The 15,820-nt window shown below is 37.5% G+C and overlaps 1 protein-coding gene across 2 annotated transcripts in view; it reads left to right on the top strand.

Moving 5' to 3' along the window:
- FOXJ3 (forkhead box J3) overlaps positions 1 to 15,820 on the top strand; it is a 155,459-nt gene that overhangs the window by 117,798 nt on the left and 21,841 nt on the right. For both annotated transcript variants that reach the window (XM_059374362.1, XM_059374361.1), the window contains 3 exons: positions 7,292 to 7,420; positions 10,961 to 11,135; positions 14,742 to 15,158. In XM_059374362.1, the coding sequence (XP_059230345.1) occupies positions 7,292 to 7,420; positions 10,961 to 11,135; positions 14,742 to 15,158 (721 nt within the window). The remainder of the gene's footprint in view (positions 1 to 7,291; positions 7,421 to 10,960; positions 11,136 to 14,741; positions 15,159 to 15,820) is intronic.

Raw genomic sequence — 15,820 nt, 5'->3', positions numbered from 1 at the left:
CACCCAAAGTTTGCAGATTAAGCGGTATAGTTATAAATAACCCAGGGATCAAGAAGAAATTCTAGTAGAAAATACTTTGAATTGATGACCAATAGAAATATGAATTATGAAAGCCTGTAGAAGGAGTATAGTTGAAGTATTTTTTTTAAGATTTTATTTATTTATTTGACAGAGATCACAAGTAGGCAGAGGGAGAGGAGGAAGCAGACTCCCCACCCAGCAGAGAGCCCGATGTGGGACTCAATCCCAGGACCCTGGGATCATGACTTGAGCTGAAGGCAGAGGCAGTGGGTTAAGCACTGAGCCACCCAGGTGCCCACAATTGAAGTATTAACCTTAAATGTGTATACTAGAATAGAAGAAGGATTGAGTATTAATGATTTAAGCATCTAGATAAAGAGCAAAATAGGGGCGCCTGGGTGGCTCAGTGGGTTAAGCCGCTGCCTTCGGCTCGGGTCATGATCTCAGGGTCCTGGGATCGAGTCCCGCATCGGGCTCTCTGCTCAGCGGGGAGCCTGCTTCCTCCTCTCTCTCTCTCTCTGCCTGCCTCTCCATCTACTTGTGATTTCTCTCTGTCAAATAAATAAATAAAATCTTAAAAAAAAAAAAAGAGCAAAATAAATCTGAAGAAGACAAAGGTAGTTAAAAAAAAAAAAAAGAAGTCAACAAAAAGAAGCTGGTTCTTTGTAAAGATTTGTTGGTTCTGGCCAACATGAAATAACAGGGCCTAAATTTACTCCACTACCTGAAACAACTGACAAAGTAGACAAAATATACGAAACAGTGGTTTTCGAGAGATTCAGCCATAACACAGTCCTGAGAAATTGTGAACAAATAAGGTCAACCCTATGATTGTCCTAGCTTATTGTTAAGAGAAAGTTTCTAAGGCCCAGAGGTCTCACTGAGTAGAGTCAGGTGGAATTGGGAGATCATGGAATCCCTGAGGTGGCTGGAGTTCACAGGGCACCATATTAGAGAAGAGAAAGCTACACCAAAAGAGAATTCCAGTGATATACTGAGGGTGCCCCCTGAGTCTTCAGTTGGTATTTATAGTGCATGAGTAAGGAAGACTAGGGAAAGAACCACCTGCAAGGATTAGTGTAGAAAATTACTGATACTTCTGTAGGGCCAGGTGTAGTTACTGTTCACGCAAAAGTGAAAGTCTTCATAATTCGCAGGTCATTAAGTAAAGTACCTGGGATTTTGATTCAGTAGCGGAACAAAATTAACTCTAGACTAAAATGGTGCTCTGGTCCTATCTACATACCTTCGAAGCAAAACTCAAAAGGATTGGTCTGTTTTCAAGTAATTCTAATTTTAAAATTTGATTTGAAGTTTCTTAGATGTAATTCAGAGACCATTATAAAATTTCCCCTTTTAAAGTTACAGTTAGTGGTTTTGGTATATTCACAAGGGTGTGCAGCCATGAACTACCATGTAATTCCGGAAAATTTTTGTCACCCACCCTGGAAAGAAAAGCCTATACCCATTACCATTGATTTCCTATTCCATCCATTTCTTGTAACTGTTAATTTACTTTTTAATTCTGTGGATTTTCCTATTCTGGACATTTCATATAATATGTAACTTGTTACGTCTGACTTCTTTCACTAAACACATTTTTCAAGGTTCAGCCATGTTATAGCATGTATCAGTACTTTATGCCTGTTATCAAATAATTTAACTGTGTTCCAGAATAAAGCTCAAGAAGGTTTATAAGAATACAAAAATATCTAGCACTTATCAGTGTAAAATTCACAGTGGCCTGGCACCCAATAAAAAATTATCAGGCTGGCAAAGAAGTAGTAGAAAAAAAAAAGTTTTAAAAAAAAAGCAACCATAATGAGAAAATTAATCAAAACTGACCCAGAAATAGCACAGATGATAGAATTAGTATAAAGCAACATAAGAAATTATCATAAGCCAAGATACAGAAATAAGCTCTCATTGGACGAATGGGTGATGAAGCTGGGAGGTATGTGTGTGCACGCATGCATGTGCACGCACACACAGAATGGAATATTCTTTAGCCATTAGAAGAAAATCCTGCTGTTCGAGACAACTTTGAATGGACCTTGAAGGTATTATGCTAAGTGAAATGTCAGGCAGGAAAAGACAAATACTGTATATATCATTTATATATGGAATCTTAAAAGGCCTAATTCATAGAAAGTTGAATGGTAGTTAACCAGGGGCTATGGGACAGGAAAAATGGAGAAATGTTAGTCTCAAAAGGTATAAACTTTTAACTTATAAGATGATTAAGTTTGGGGGATCTTTTATATAGCATGGTGATTATTGTTAGCAATATTGTATTCATGTATACATGAAAGTTATTAGGTAAGTAGATCTTAAAAGGAAATGGTAATTATGGGAGGTGATAGAGGTGTTAAAGCTATGGTGGTATTTAATTTGCAATATATAAGTGTATCAAATGAACACATTGTATACCTTAAACTTATATGTTAATTATATTCCAGTAAAGTTGGGAAAAGCCCAGTTTTTATAACTGTATTCCATAGAGGAGTAAAAGGATAGGTTGAACATTTATGTAGACATCTGGAAGATACTCTTTTAAAATCCAAATCAAACTTCTTGGAGATACAAATTATGTCTGATTTGAAAAATACGCTGGGTGGAATGAACAACAGATTAGACATTGTAGAAGGAAAGATGATTGAAGATAAAAAGTTAGACAAAATGAAACATAAAAAGACTGAAAAAGTATGTAGAATATTCGTGTGCTGTGGTAACAACTAGAAATCTGGATCTACAGAAAGGAACTAAGGACCATAAATGGTAACTATGTGGTTAAATATAAAGCATTTTTTGAAAAATTTAAATCTCTTTAAAAGATAATATACTGCTTAAAGCAAAAATAGCAAACATTGTGGGTGTATAACATGTAGAAGTAAAATACAGGACAACAATAGTATTCAGGCAGATAGAGGAGAAATGGAAGTATTACCAAACAAATGTTAAACATAAACTTTAAGAAACCTAGCTATCATTCTTAAGTGATATGATTGTTTATGTGGAAAATTCAAAAGAAATCTACAGATAAGCTCTTAGAATTCATGAATGAACTTAAGTTCTTAATAGAAGATCATTGTTTGACTTTAGAAATCAATAGCATTTCTGTGTATAAGTCAGACAATTCGAAAATAAGATTAGAGATAATAAAACTTGCGTTAGCTTTCAAAAACATTAAATACCTAGGATTAAGTGGAAGATGAACTCTACACATAAAATTATAAAAAGTTACTGAGAGAAAATGAATATATAAATAAATAGATACGTAATTTTTATAGAGAAGATTATTGTAAAGAAGTCAGTTTGTCCTCAGTTTATCTACAGATTTAATATCCCAGTTAGAGGTCCACAGTGCTTTTTTGGGGGAAGGAACGGGAATAGAAAATGACCAGGTGATCTTAAAATATAAATGAGAATCCAAATGGCAAATGGTAGTTGAAGATAATGTTGAAAGAAAAGGTACGGTAGCAGGGCGCCTGGGTGGCTTAGTCGTTAGGTGTCTGCCTTTGGCTCAGGTCATGATCCCAGAGTCCTGGGATCTAGCCCTGCATCGGGCTCCCTGCTCAGCGGGAAACCTGCTTCTCCCTCTCCCACTCCCCCTGCCTATGTTCCCCCTCTCACTGTATCTTTCTCTCTGTTAAATAAGTAAATAAAATCTTTAAAAAAAGAAAAGGTATGGTAGAGGATTTATACTTCCAGTTATCAAGAGTAAACTTACAGTAATTGAAAGAGTGGTATTGGCATAAAACAAATAGACTTACGGAACACAACTCAGTGATGTCTCTCAACAAATGGTGCTGCATTACAAAGGAAGTAATAAAGATGTAAGAGCAGATATTAGTGTAAAGCTTTGTGTAATCCTTTAGCTGATTTTACTGTAAAAGTACAGAAAAGGATACACATTATATGATTCCATTTATTTATTTATTTTTTTAAAAAAGATTTTATTTATTTGACAGAGATCACAAGCAGGCAGAGAGGCAGGCAGAGAGAGAGGGGGAATCAGGTTCCCCGCTGAGCAGAGAGCCCTATGTAGGGCTAGATTGCAGGACCCTGAGACCATGACCTGAGCAGAAGGCAGAGGCTTAACCCACTGAGCCACCCAGGCACCCTGTATGATTCCATTTATACTTAGTTCAGAATACAGATAAGCTAACCAATAGTGGCAGAAGTTTGGTATAGTGGGTGCCTATGTCAGAGAGGGGAATGGGTTATGACTAGCTGGTTAATGATTGGGAGAGCACATGAACTGGCCTTAAGGAGTGCTGGTTGTGTTCTGTATCAGAGGTTCTGTGGTCTGTGGACACCTAGGTAACTAAGACCCTTTTTAGGGATTTCATGAGGTCAAACTGTTTTAATGATAATACTAAAATACTATTTGCCTTTTCTTTATTTTTATATTTTCATTGATGCAGCATAAGCAGTAGTAAATGTTAGCACAGATCAAGGCAGTGACCCCTTGTACTAGTAGTCATTATATTCTTCACTGCCAACACCCCTCAGGTTGAAAAAAAATACTAGTTTAACTTAATGATATCCTTGGTGAAACAGGAAAGATAGTTTTATCAAGTTGTGACCTTTGAATATATGTCTTTTTAATATTCTCTGTGATGAAATGGGAAGTATGCATAAAAAACTTAGACTACATGCTGAACTACATTGGTTGCTTCAAGGAAGAACAGCCCTCTTTGTGTGGGTGTTTGAGTTGGATGTGGACCTAGCTGCTTAGATCATTGTTTTTACGTGAAAGAAAAACTCACACTGATTATTCAGATTTGGCAGATGTTTTCTTGATAATAAACAAAGTGAGTTTGTCACCTCAAGGAAAACAATTGTCAGTATCCTTTGCTAGTGATAAAATTTGAGCTCTTAAGCAAAAATGGAAGTTTGGAAAACTTTTATCCACCACAGCAAATATGATAGGAGACTTTAAAGACTACTTCTTTAAGGAGATCATTGATGATGTTAGCAAGTATGATGTTTTAATGTTGTATAATGAAATGTGTCAGTATTTGGGAGATCTGTATAACTTAGTGAACCAGTATTTTCCAGATGGCCAGTGCATGTTATAAAATCACGCTTGGATGAATGATCCATTCAAAGTACAAGGTAGAACAGAGGGTTTCAGTGGGACAGTATGAAAAATTTAGTGTTGTGTTTTCAGATCCACATTGCAACTTATCTTTAAAAAAATCTTCACTTGTCATGTTTTGGTGTAGTATCAAAAAAGACCATCCACAATAATCTGAAAGTCTGTTAATATATTCTTCCCCTTTTCCAAATACATATATGTGTGGTGCTGGGTTTTCTCTGTATTGTTCCACCTAAACACCTTACTGCAGCAGATGGAATACAGAAGTGGATAAGAAAATTCAGCTGTTTCTGTAAAGCCAGGCACTGAGATTTATAAGAATATAAAATAAGGGAAGTCTAATTGTGTTGATTGGGAGAAAATATTTCTTATGTTACCATTTTAGCCAGGTTTATAATTGTTATTTTTAAATTAATAATTTGTTTTAATATATATTTCAATTATTATTTTGGGGGGACATAATATGCCAATTATTAATAGATGAATCAGCACAAACAAGCTCCTTGACTCTTCAGTTTTTAAGACTGCAAAAGTGTTCTAGGATCAAAGTTTTGAGAATAGGTCTATCTAGATGGTGATTACGTAAGTATGCCCATTCTAATAAACTAGTAATTTTTATTAAAATGTTTATCCTCTTTCCAGATAAAAATAAGCTATTAAGGATTTTGTCCAAGATTTCTGACTTGAGTGGTACGTAATGGAGCATGGACAGGAGAGAGTGTGAGTGGCTAAGAAATTTACCATAGGGTGCTTCTAATTTGTTGGTTAGGAGCCTGTAAGCTTGATTTTTTAAAAATTATTTTTATTAACATATATTATTTGCCCCAGGGGTACAGGTCTGTGAATCATCAGGCTTACACATGATTTTCTTTAAAATGAAATTTATGTTGGAAGTGTTTGTCAGAGTTTCCTTTATTTCCTCTTAGATTATCTTATATTCTTTTCCCTAATGAGTTCCTAGGCATGTTACTGTTTCTAGCTGACGTGAATGGGGGACAGTTTGGTTTTGCCCTCAATATAGAGGGATACATGCTTAGTTTTCTACATGTTTGGCCTCTTTTGGCAGATGTTTGTAGCATTTAGCATGATCCCATTCTTAGCACAAATAGAAGGATGGTGATAGCTCAATTGGTTATTCAGTCAGCAAATATTTATTTGTGTACTGAGTAGAAAGCACTATGTTGGTTATGATTACTTACTGGGGACTCAAGGAGCTAACAGTCTAGTAGTGGTAAAAATTAGTTTTACCATAAAGCTAAATGTATTGTGCCATGGAAGTAGCAGCATTGAAAGGAAAGTTGGTTGTACCATCTGAATAGAACCTTGAGGGTTAATAAGGCTAGTTATCTGTTTTAAAAATACTCTTTGTTTCTAATTAAAAATTGTAAGTCTTCAGAAATGCCTAGCCTCCTACTGGTTAATAGTTAACAGTTTGATTTATAGTCCTTAGCATCTGATGTGTATGTGTTAGCATCTTATTTTTGTTTAAAAGATTTATTTGTTTAGAGAGAAAGAGTGTGGAGGGGGAGGGGGTAGAGAGAGAGAAAGAGAGAATCTCAAGTAGACTCTGTGCTGAGCGTGGAGCCTGATGTGGGACTTGATTCCACAACCCTGAGATCATGACCTGAGCTGAGACCACGGGTTGGATATTTAACCAACTGAGCCATCTCGGTGCCCCATAATTGTTAGTATTTTAAAAATTAGATCACATACATGAGATTTTGCAAGTACATTGTGGACAATTGAGTGTCCATTTTCAATAATCTAACCACTATGATCCCTGTGATTTTAAAAATTCCTTTTTTGTGTTCTTTTCAATTACTAGTATTTGGATAGAAGAGAATAATAGTTTTCCTTAAAGCTTGAGTAAAAATAAATTTATACCTTGTAGAAACACCTGTAATCTCCTTATTAAATGTTGATGAACAAATTACACCTGATAGTATATTGAATTTATGTACTTCTGGATAGGATATTTTTCAGTTTGAGAGTAATTTATTTCATGGCAAACATGGAATTAGCAGTGAAGGGCATGGAGTTGGGGTAGGAAAGACTACTAACATTTTGTCTTTCTGCTATATACCAACCTAATTGTTTTTTTGTAGAGTTGCTTAGAAAGGTACTCTTTACAGTGAGAACTACTTATGCAGTATTTTTCTTTTCTAGGTAACATTGTACAACACTGATCAGGATGGTAGTGACAGCCCACGCAGCAGCCTTAACAACAGTCTCTCAGACCAGAGTTTGGCATCTGTTAATTTGAACAGTGTTGGAAGTGTGCATAGTTATACACCGGTAAGTCTTGATGAAGTTAGCTTCTTTATTGAGTATTCCATTAGTGCTTAAAACTAAGCCAAATATCAATGAAGTGTAAATAAAAAGTGAAGATGTATATTTTTCACTAATCAACTCATTTAGATTAGATAAGTAGAGCAGATTCCTACCTTGATAGTGTTTTAATTGGATACTTATATTTATCAGATTAGATACAGATAGGTGGTTATACTGTGTTTTATTATTTTGGCCTACTTTATCTGTTTTCTGTTCAAGTGAAAAGTAATTGGAATAGGAAAAAAAAGTTGTACTTTAGTCTAGCAAAGCTATATTTGATGATACTTCACAGTCCTTGGTAAGAGTTTACAGAATGTGGGGGCGCCTGGGTGGCTCAGTGGGTTAAGCCGCTGCCTTCGGCTCAGGTCATGATCTCAGGGTCCTGGGATCGAGTCCCGCATCGGGCTCTCTGCTCAGCAGGGAGCCTGCTTCCTCCTCTCTCTCTCTGCCTACTTGTGATCTCTCTCTGTCAAATAAATAAATAAAATCTTTAAAAAAAAAAAAAAAGAGTTTACAGAATGTGTATATCACCTTGTTTTCCTTCTGTAGGTTTGAGAAGGGAGTTCTACAAACCTCAAAGGTTAGGGTGACTTGGTACCTAATTGTTAACCAGTCTTATGTTTTTAATTTTGGTGTGGTAAACGAAGCTATACTATAAAGGGACCCATGTATGCTGATTTCGTTACCTATCATAAGAACATGACCCTTGTGTTACCTGATACCTCTTTTCAAATCATCTGGCAACTGTCCTCCCTAGAAGACTTAGAACAGAGCCCGGGAGCCATATACTGCCACTGTACATTGTTTTAAATTTGACCTCACCAGATCACTCCCTGTTGCAGGATGAGTAAATAGGTAAAACCTTACACAGGACAAAGATATATAAGGGAAGGGAAACTTAAAGAAGAAAATAACACAAGGGAAACCAAAACTTAGGGAGCAGAATTAAAATCCACATTGAATGTAGGAAAACAAAAGGTGGCTCCTCAAAACTGTTATCAGTGCTCTGGGGGAAAAGACGTACTATATTCTTTCAGAATGCAGGAGTATCAGATAGAGCAATAACAGTTAATGTCAGAGAAGATAATAGATCTGGAGAATTAAGAATTACAGGTGTCCCTGAAGAAGAAGCTAGAACAGTTGGTACAGAAGAAGCAGTTTTCAAAGAAAGAGAGATTATAAAAGTGTTACTGAGTTATAGGAAAAGTTGATGGGGGGAAACCTGTATTTAGACCCATCACAATAGATTTTAAAATTTCAAAAGTCATCATCTATATAAATACTCTTGTAGAAGAAATTAGATGCATCCAAAGAAACACAAATCATACTTCTCTTCTATAATGCTAAATACCAGAGGATAATGGAATAATACTGCACATAGAGTTTTGAGACAATAGATTTGGATTTATAAATATTATGTCCAGCCAAGTTTGCATTCATACATGAAATAAAGAGAAAGACATTCTTTGATGCACAGAGCTTAAAAAGCTTGCTTCCTTTGTTTTCATGTGCCCTTCTGAAAAACTTACCTTGTAGATCAAGAGGTAAACTAAAAGCACTCAGAAATGATGAAATCGTAATATAAAAGGACTAGTTGGAGGGCGCCTGGGTGGCTCAGTGGGTTAAGCCGCTGCCTTTGGCTCAGGTCATGATCTCAGGGTCCTGGGATTGAGTCCCGCATCGGGCTCTCTGCTCAGCAGGGAGCCTGCTTCCCTCTCTCTCTCTGCCTGCCTCTCCATCTACTTGTGATCTCTCTCTGTCAAATAAATAAATAAAATTAAAAAAAAAAAAGGACAAGTTGGAGCATTGAAGCAAACTAAGCAGAGATTTAATGATTTTAAGTTATTTTTAAAATAATGCGAATGTAGAAAATCTTGACACCAAGAGTCCTGTATCACAAAGTATAATACAAAGGAAAAAATTAAATTTGTAGAACTAGGTAACAGAAGGAAGAACAAAAATGTCTCTAATGCCAGTACGTGTAGGAAGTTTAAGCTACTTTGAAAAGCTGGACATCACATACTATGCTTTGTCCTTTAATGATGTCAAGTGGTCATCGAACACTCTGTGAGCAGCAGGACAGCACCAGCTGCTGGTCAGGCTTGCCACATATATCTAGGTTGATCCTGTCAGAACACAGTGAGCCCAAATGTACACAGACATTGTTATTACTTATGTATAAGCCAGATGGATATGGTGCCAGCTCCCCACATCCCACAGGGTGACACTGAACTGGAGAAGCCAGATGACAGACTTCACAAGTAGTGGGTCACTGTAGTGAAGGGACAAATTCCATATTGCAGCTAAGCAGTTGTGACTCACAGCTGTACACTAAGAGAAAAAAGTAGAAAGTCCCCTGCCTCTCTGGAAATAGGGAGGCAGTTGAGAAACTGTCTCTTGGCAACTTCCTATAGGTTAGACAGGTAGATGAGAAGCTGCCCCATGGCTACCCCCTGCAGAATAGAAAGGCAGATGAGAAATGGATGAGAATTTACTCCTCATAAGACCACTCACATTCCATGTTTCAGGATAATCAAGGCTTAGGTCGTTCTGCCATTGAGCCTGGCCTCCAGTGGCCTATGTGGAGATGTGTAAGGTGCTGTGGTAGAGCCCTTCCCCTACACAAAATTCATTTATTTCTGTTACTGCAGATTTCTTATAAGCATCATTCTGAATGGCTGCATAAATTTACAGTGAGTGTTCATATTTTAATTTTTCAAAGCAATAAAAAAATGGCAGTTTACCACCCCTTGATACAATCTGTAAGATAGATACTGCTGATCTTTTTTTTTTTATTTCTAGTTGTGCTGCCTTCAGTGATAATTCTTATTTTTTAGGTGTTTTAGGGTGCTTTTTTTTTTTTTCTTCGCATAGCTCAAAGCCATGCTTTCTTCTGTATTTCTCTGAATCTTCTTTATCTGTTACCCTCATTCCTCATTTCCCTTAGTTTCATTAAAAAGTTTTTTTTTTCCCCCCTCTAGAAATGAAGAGTTAGGTGTATTGAAGCTCCTTACGGCTTTGGACAGCATCATAAACCTGACTCACAATACTCAACAGTATTTGAGTTTAAATACTTAAAGATTAATTGAATAAATGAATGAGAAATGTTAGTAATATCATAGTGGAGTGGAGTTTGAGGTCAAATTGCTTTAGTAGAGATCAAGATGAAGATTCTGCAGAAACTGGGAGGGTTCCATGCCTAGCCTATCATTTATTTGTATGATCTTGGGAAGGTCATTTAAATTCTTTGAACTCTTTACCTTTTTTGTGAAATGTGGAGGTTGGATTAGATTTCTGTGGTTCTTCAGAATCCAAGTTAACACTTTTGTGTTCTTGTCTGTCATGTGTGCCTATCTTAACAGAAGATGGGAAAGCCAAGGGTAGGGACATTATTTCCTTTGGATTCTAGAAACTGTTCTAATATTTTCAGTTATATATTTTATGTGACAGACCAATTCTGATATATACAGCTACTAAATTAGTAGTATTTTCTTTTGATGTTAGGTGACAAACCATCCAGAACCAGTCTCTCAGTCATTAACTCCTCAACAGCAGCCACAGTACAACCTTCCAGAACGAGACAAACAACTACTTTTCTCAGAATATAATTTTGAAGATCTCAGTGCCTCATTTCGGAGCCTTTATAAGTCAGTTTTTGAGCAGTCACTTAGTCAACAAGGTGAGTGTTTTCTTGGGGGTAGGGGGTTGTTTTGTTTAATTGAAGTATAATTGACATATATATCCTATTAATTTCAAGTGGAGTTTTTAAAATACCGTTTTGAAAAGTAAATTTTTATTGAAAAATTTTTAAGAATTATTTTTGCATAGCAGTTGTTTATTTCTTGAATTGTTGAACAGTATCATTGTGGTCAGGATTGAATACTCTTTGTGCCTTTACTATACCCTGTATATATTCATATAATAACACAAGAATGCAAATTTATCTACATACCCTATTCACTTACTATTCACCCTATTCACCTACTCACATACCAAAATTATCTTGCATACCCTATTCACTTACTAGTGGTGTCCTGGAGGAATACGTATTAAAGAATTCTGACACTGCATCTGTGCCATGTAGGAAATACTGCCATGGTTAATTAGTGATGTCTGGCATGTGAAGTGTTTGAGTGGCAAATGTTGCACTACAGGAACAGATGTGCCTTTACTGTCTGAATGGACTGTTATTAGCAAAGAGATAGCTGGTGGAATATGGTAGCACCAGATTTGCAATTTCATGCATGGTGCTTGTAAGTGAACATGCTGGTTAGTGGGAAGCTCTGGGTCACTGTTAAATACGACGTAGTTAAATCAGATTTTAACAACTAAAAGTGATTTTGGTTGAGATGCCCTGTTACATCTCAGTCAGATGCTGGATTGTTGCTATTATGTGTTACTGTCCTTAAGCTGCTGGTTCTGTTTTAGTCAGAGTCATACGATAGGATTAAGATGTTGTATTGTCCTTCCCCCATAAAATCCTAATCAGAAATTGTTGGGAACTCTACTATTAAAGCACTTCCTGATTGCTTTGTTTGGCAGACTTTTTCTACCCCAGCTCAAGGGAGTTTGCCTGTTCACAGTAGTGATAAAAATTCTGTGTTTATAGAGTTTACATTTTAATACTTACTGTCAGATACTACAAAAGTTAATGAAAATACAATTTTTTTATATATATATATACTTATATACATGTATCAGTGACTATCAGTAACTTGTACAGGAAGTTGGTTTTTCTGGTTAAAGTAAGATTCATGTATTATTCTCAAATTTATTTTGAATTTTCCATCTATGAAATTTTTGAATTTTCCATCTGTGAAAGTACAAAAAGGACTAATGCAGGACTTCGCTAAGGAGATCCAGATGTGGTGATCAAAATAGAAAAATACTGGCTTTGAAATGGAAATGACAACAATTTCTGAAGCTCTTAATGATATTTCATCACACATTAAAGTTTTTAAAGATTTATTTACTTATTTGAGAGCAGGGAGGGGCAGAGGAAGGGAGAGAATCCCTAGCACAGTCCCTGCCAAGTGCAGAGCCTGATGCAGGGCTCAGTCCCATGACCCTGCGATCATGACCTGAGCCAAAACCAAGACTTGGATGCCCAACCAATTGAGCCACCCAGGCACCCCTTAAATTTTATTCTAAAAACAGCTTGGGGTGCGGGATGCCTGGGTGGCTTAGTTGGTTGAGTTGTCTAACTCTTGATTTCTGCTCAGGTCTTGATACCAGGGTTATGAGTTTGGGTCCTATGTTAGGCTCTGTGCTGGACGTGGAATCTACTTTAAAAAAAAAAAAATGGGATTGAAAAGGTTTGTATAGATCATGTGTGGGTTTCCTTTTAAAATGCTAGTACTTTACTGGAAATAAACAATGAAATAACTGCTTTTTTTCATCTTACTGAAAGAACCTTATAGATTCTCTCCAAATGACGGTTTTCCAGTACCAAGGCAAGAACTTTTATTAAGTCTTCTACCTAAAAAAATATCTTAACTTACTAGGTTTTATGATTATCTTACAATGTACTTGAATACAGTTTTGCTATTATTAATGGGCAGTGTGAGAATATTTTCATTTAAAAGGTTTGATTCTTGGGGCGCCTGGGTGGCTCAGTGGGTTAAGGCCTCTGCCTTCGGCTCAGGTCCTGGGATCAAGCCCCACATCGGGCTCTCTGCTCGGCCCGGAACCTGCTTCCTTCTCTCTCTCTCTGCCTACCTGTGATCTCTATCTGTCAAACAAATAAATTAAAAAATCTAAAAAAAAAAAAAAAAAGGGTTTGATTCTTTTATTAACTGATACCGTGCTGCAGGATTTTATTTTTCATTTAATAAAATTTGTTGTGTTTTGGTTCAGTAAAACATAGTATGTGCCATCCTTTGGAATATGAAAATACCCTAGTTATGTCTAACCAAATATTGCAGTAAGATTTATTAAAATGAGCGTTTACCTGCAAACCAAGAGTACATTATTTTTAACATTAGGTACTTCTGGTTGAATCATTATCATCATAGCAGCTAACAATTACTGAGCTCATTCACATCCTGCACTTGCACCACGGCATTTAATCCTCACAACAGTTCTGCAAAATAGATATATCCATACCCACCTATAATTGAGGTTAATCACTTCCCAAAGTTACCAGGTGTGCAGATGGTAGTACAGAGACTTTAATCCTTACATTCTAGTCCTGTAAATTATGCAGTCTTAACCCCTAAAGTGTATGTGTCTCAAGAATATCCTATAGGTTGAATGAAAAAGCAGTGAAGATGGCTATTCTGTTTTGCTTAGTCTTTTAAAAAAATTTTTTTTTATTTATTTGAGGGAGAACAGGAGAGAGAGAGAGAGAGAGGGAAAAAGAGAGCACAGATGGAGAAGCGGACTCCTGAGCAGAGAGCCCAATGCAGGGCTCTATCCCAGGACCCTGAGATCATGACCTGAGCCGGAGGCAGACGCTTAACCAACAGAACCACCCAGGCGCCATTGTTTTGCTTAGTCTTAAGAATTCTTGCCACCTTTGACTTAAAAGTTTTTGGAGTTGTCAAAGAAAGAGTTCAGAAATAACTGGGCCTTACTTCTCTTCTCCACCTCTGTCAAATCCTTGGCCTTTAGGCCTGTAGCAAAGCATCTGGAATGTGACCCAGCATTCACACACTTTCCCCTTAACATTTACTCAGTCTTTCTTTTTCAGATACTGCCTTTTCTCTCTTTTTCTTTTTTCTTTTCCTTTTCTCTTTCCCTTTCCTTTTGTCTGTGAGAGGGAGGAGAGCAGAGAGAGACAGAGCGGGAAGGAGAGAGAGAATCTTAAGCAGGCTCTGTGCTGAAACGTGGGGCTCAATCTCACAACACTGAGCTCATGACCTGAGCCAAAAATCAAGTCAGATGCTTAACTCATTGAGCCACTTAAGCACTGCAGATAACTGCCTTTCAGTGACGCGGCTTTTCCAAATCTCTAACCCCTTCCTAGCTGAACAGACAGTAAGCATTGTTCCTGAATGCCCTCGTAAACTTTCTGCCTTAGTACTTACATTACTGTACATAATCTCTTTAAGTGTCCCTTCTACTAGACCATGAGCTACTGGAGGGCAAAGGGTGGTGCTTCTTACTCTTCTCAGTGATCCCAGAGACTGGTATGTGGTGGATATTCTGTGGACACTTTCTCAGCTGAGTTAGTGTTGCTTCCTGACAATGTATACTTCTGTTCCATTAATAATTTTGGAAGTGTGTCATAAAGTATAACTGAAATCTGACTCTGAGTGCTCTTCCTTTCTCTGACTGTGTCTAGGTTTGATGACCATCCCTTCCGAATCTTCCCAGCAATCCCACACCTCATGTTCGTATCAGCACTCTCCTAGCAGCACAGTGAGCTCTCACCCACACAGCAACCAAAGCAGCCTGTCCAACAATCATGGCGGTGGCCTCAGCACCACGGGCAGTAATTCGGTTGCACAGGTCTCACTGCCCCACTCCCAGATGCACACACAGCCGTCTCCGCATCCGTCCCATCGGCCGCATGGTTTACCACAGCATCCGCAGCGTCCCCAGCACCCAGCATCGCACCCACAGCAACACAGCCAGCTCCAGCCTCCTCACCCCCAGCACCCCTCTCCACATCAGCACATACAGCATCATCCGAACCATCAGCATCAGACGTTAACACATCAGGCACCCCCACCCCCACAACAGGTATCCTGTAATTCTGGTAAGTTTGTGTCTTCTGACTTGCATTTGGCTGTGGATTAGGATCTGTTCTTTGTTATCTGAGGCTTGTGTATATTTACTACCGAAACCCTTCTCATCTGTCTCCCTTTTGTGTTTCCTTGTTGTAATCCTATAGTTGTAACTCATTTAGTCTATACATTGATCTAGAGGGGTTTTTTTTGTTTTTGTTTTGTTTTGTTTTTTTAAGATTTTCTTTATGGGGGGGTGGAGAGCACAAGAGGGGAAAGGGTCAGAGGGAAAAGCAGACTCTCCACTGAATAGGGAGCCTGATGCAGGACTCCAGGAACCTGACCTGAGCCGAAGGCATTTGCTTAACCAACTGAGCCACCCAGATGCCCTGGAGATTTTCCTGATTAAAATTTATTGTTAACAGCATAGGCAAACTCAGCAACCCTTGTAGGTTTTGGTGTCCGCTCTCATTTTGTCTTTCTGGAAAACCAGTGTTTTGTGAGCATTTGAAAGAAGAGTGAGATGCACAATCTGTTTGCAGTCTATTATGATTGTGTGGTATAGAAGAAAGAGTATGTTATGTCAGGAAAAACCTGTATTTGAATCCTCATTATGACTCATATGACCTTTCATGCATTAGTTCTTTTAGTCTTATTATTTTCTCATCTATAAAAATGGAACTAAAATGTGCTA

The sequence above is a fragment of the Mustela nigripes genome, chromosome 14 (assembly GCF_022355385.1).
Source record: "Mustela nigripes isolate SB6536 chromosome 14, MUSNIG.SB6536, whole genome shotgun sequence".
NCBI classification, from domain to species: Eukaryota; Metazoa; Chordata; class Mammalia; order Carnivora; family Mustelidae; genus Mustela; species Mustela nigripes.
Note: the sequence above shows the minus strand (reverse complement) of the source record. Positions and strands in the feature narration are given on the sequence as shown.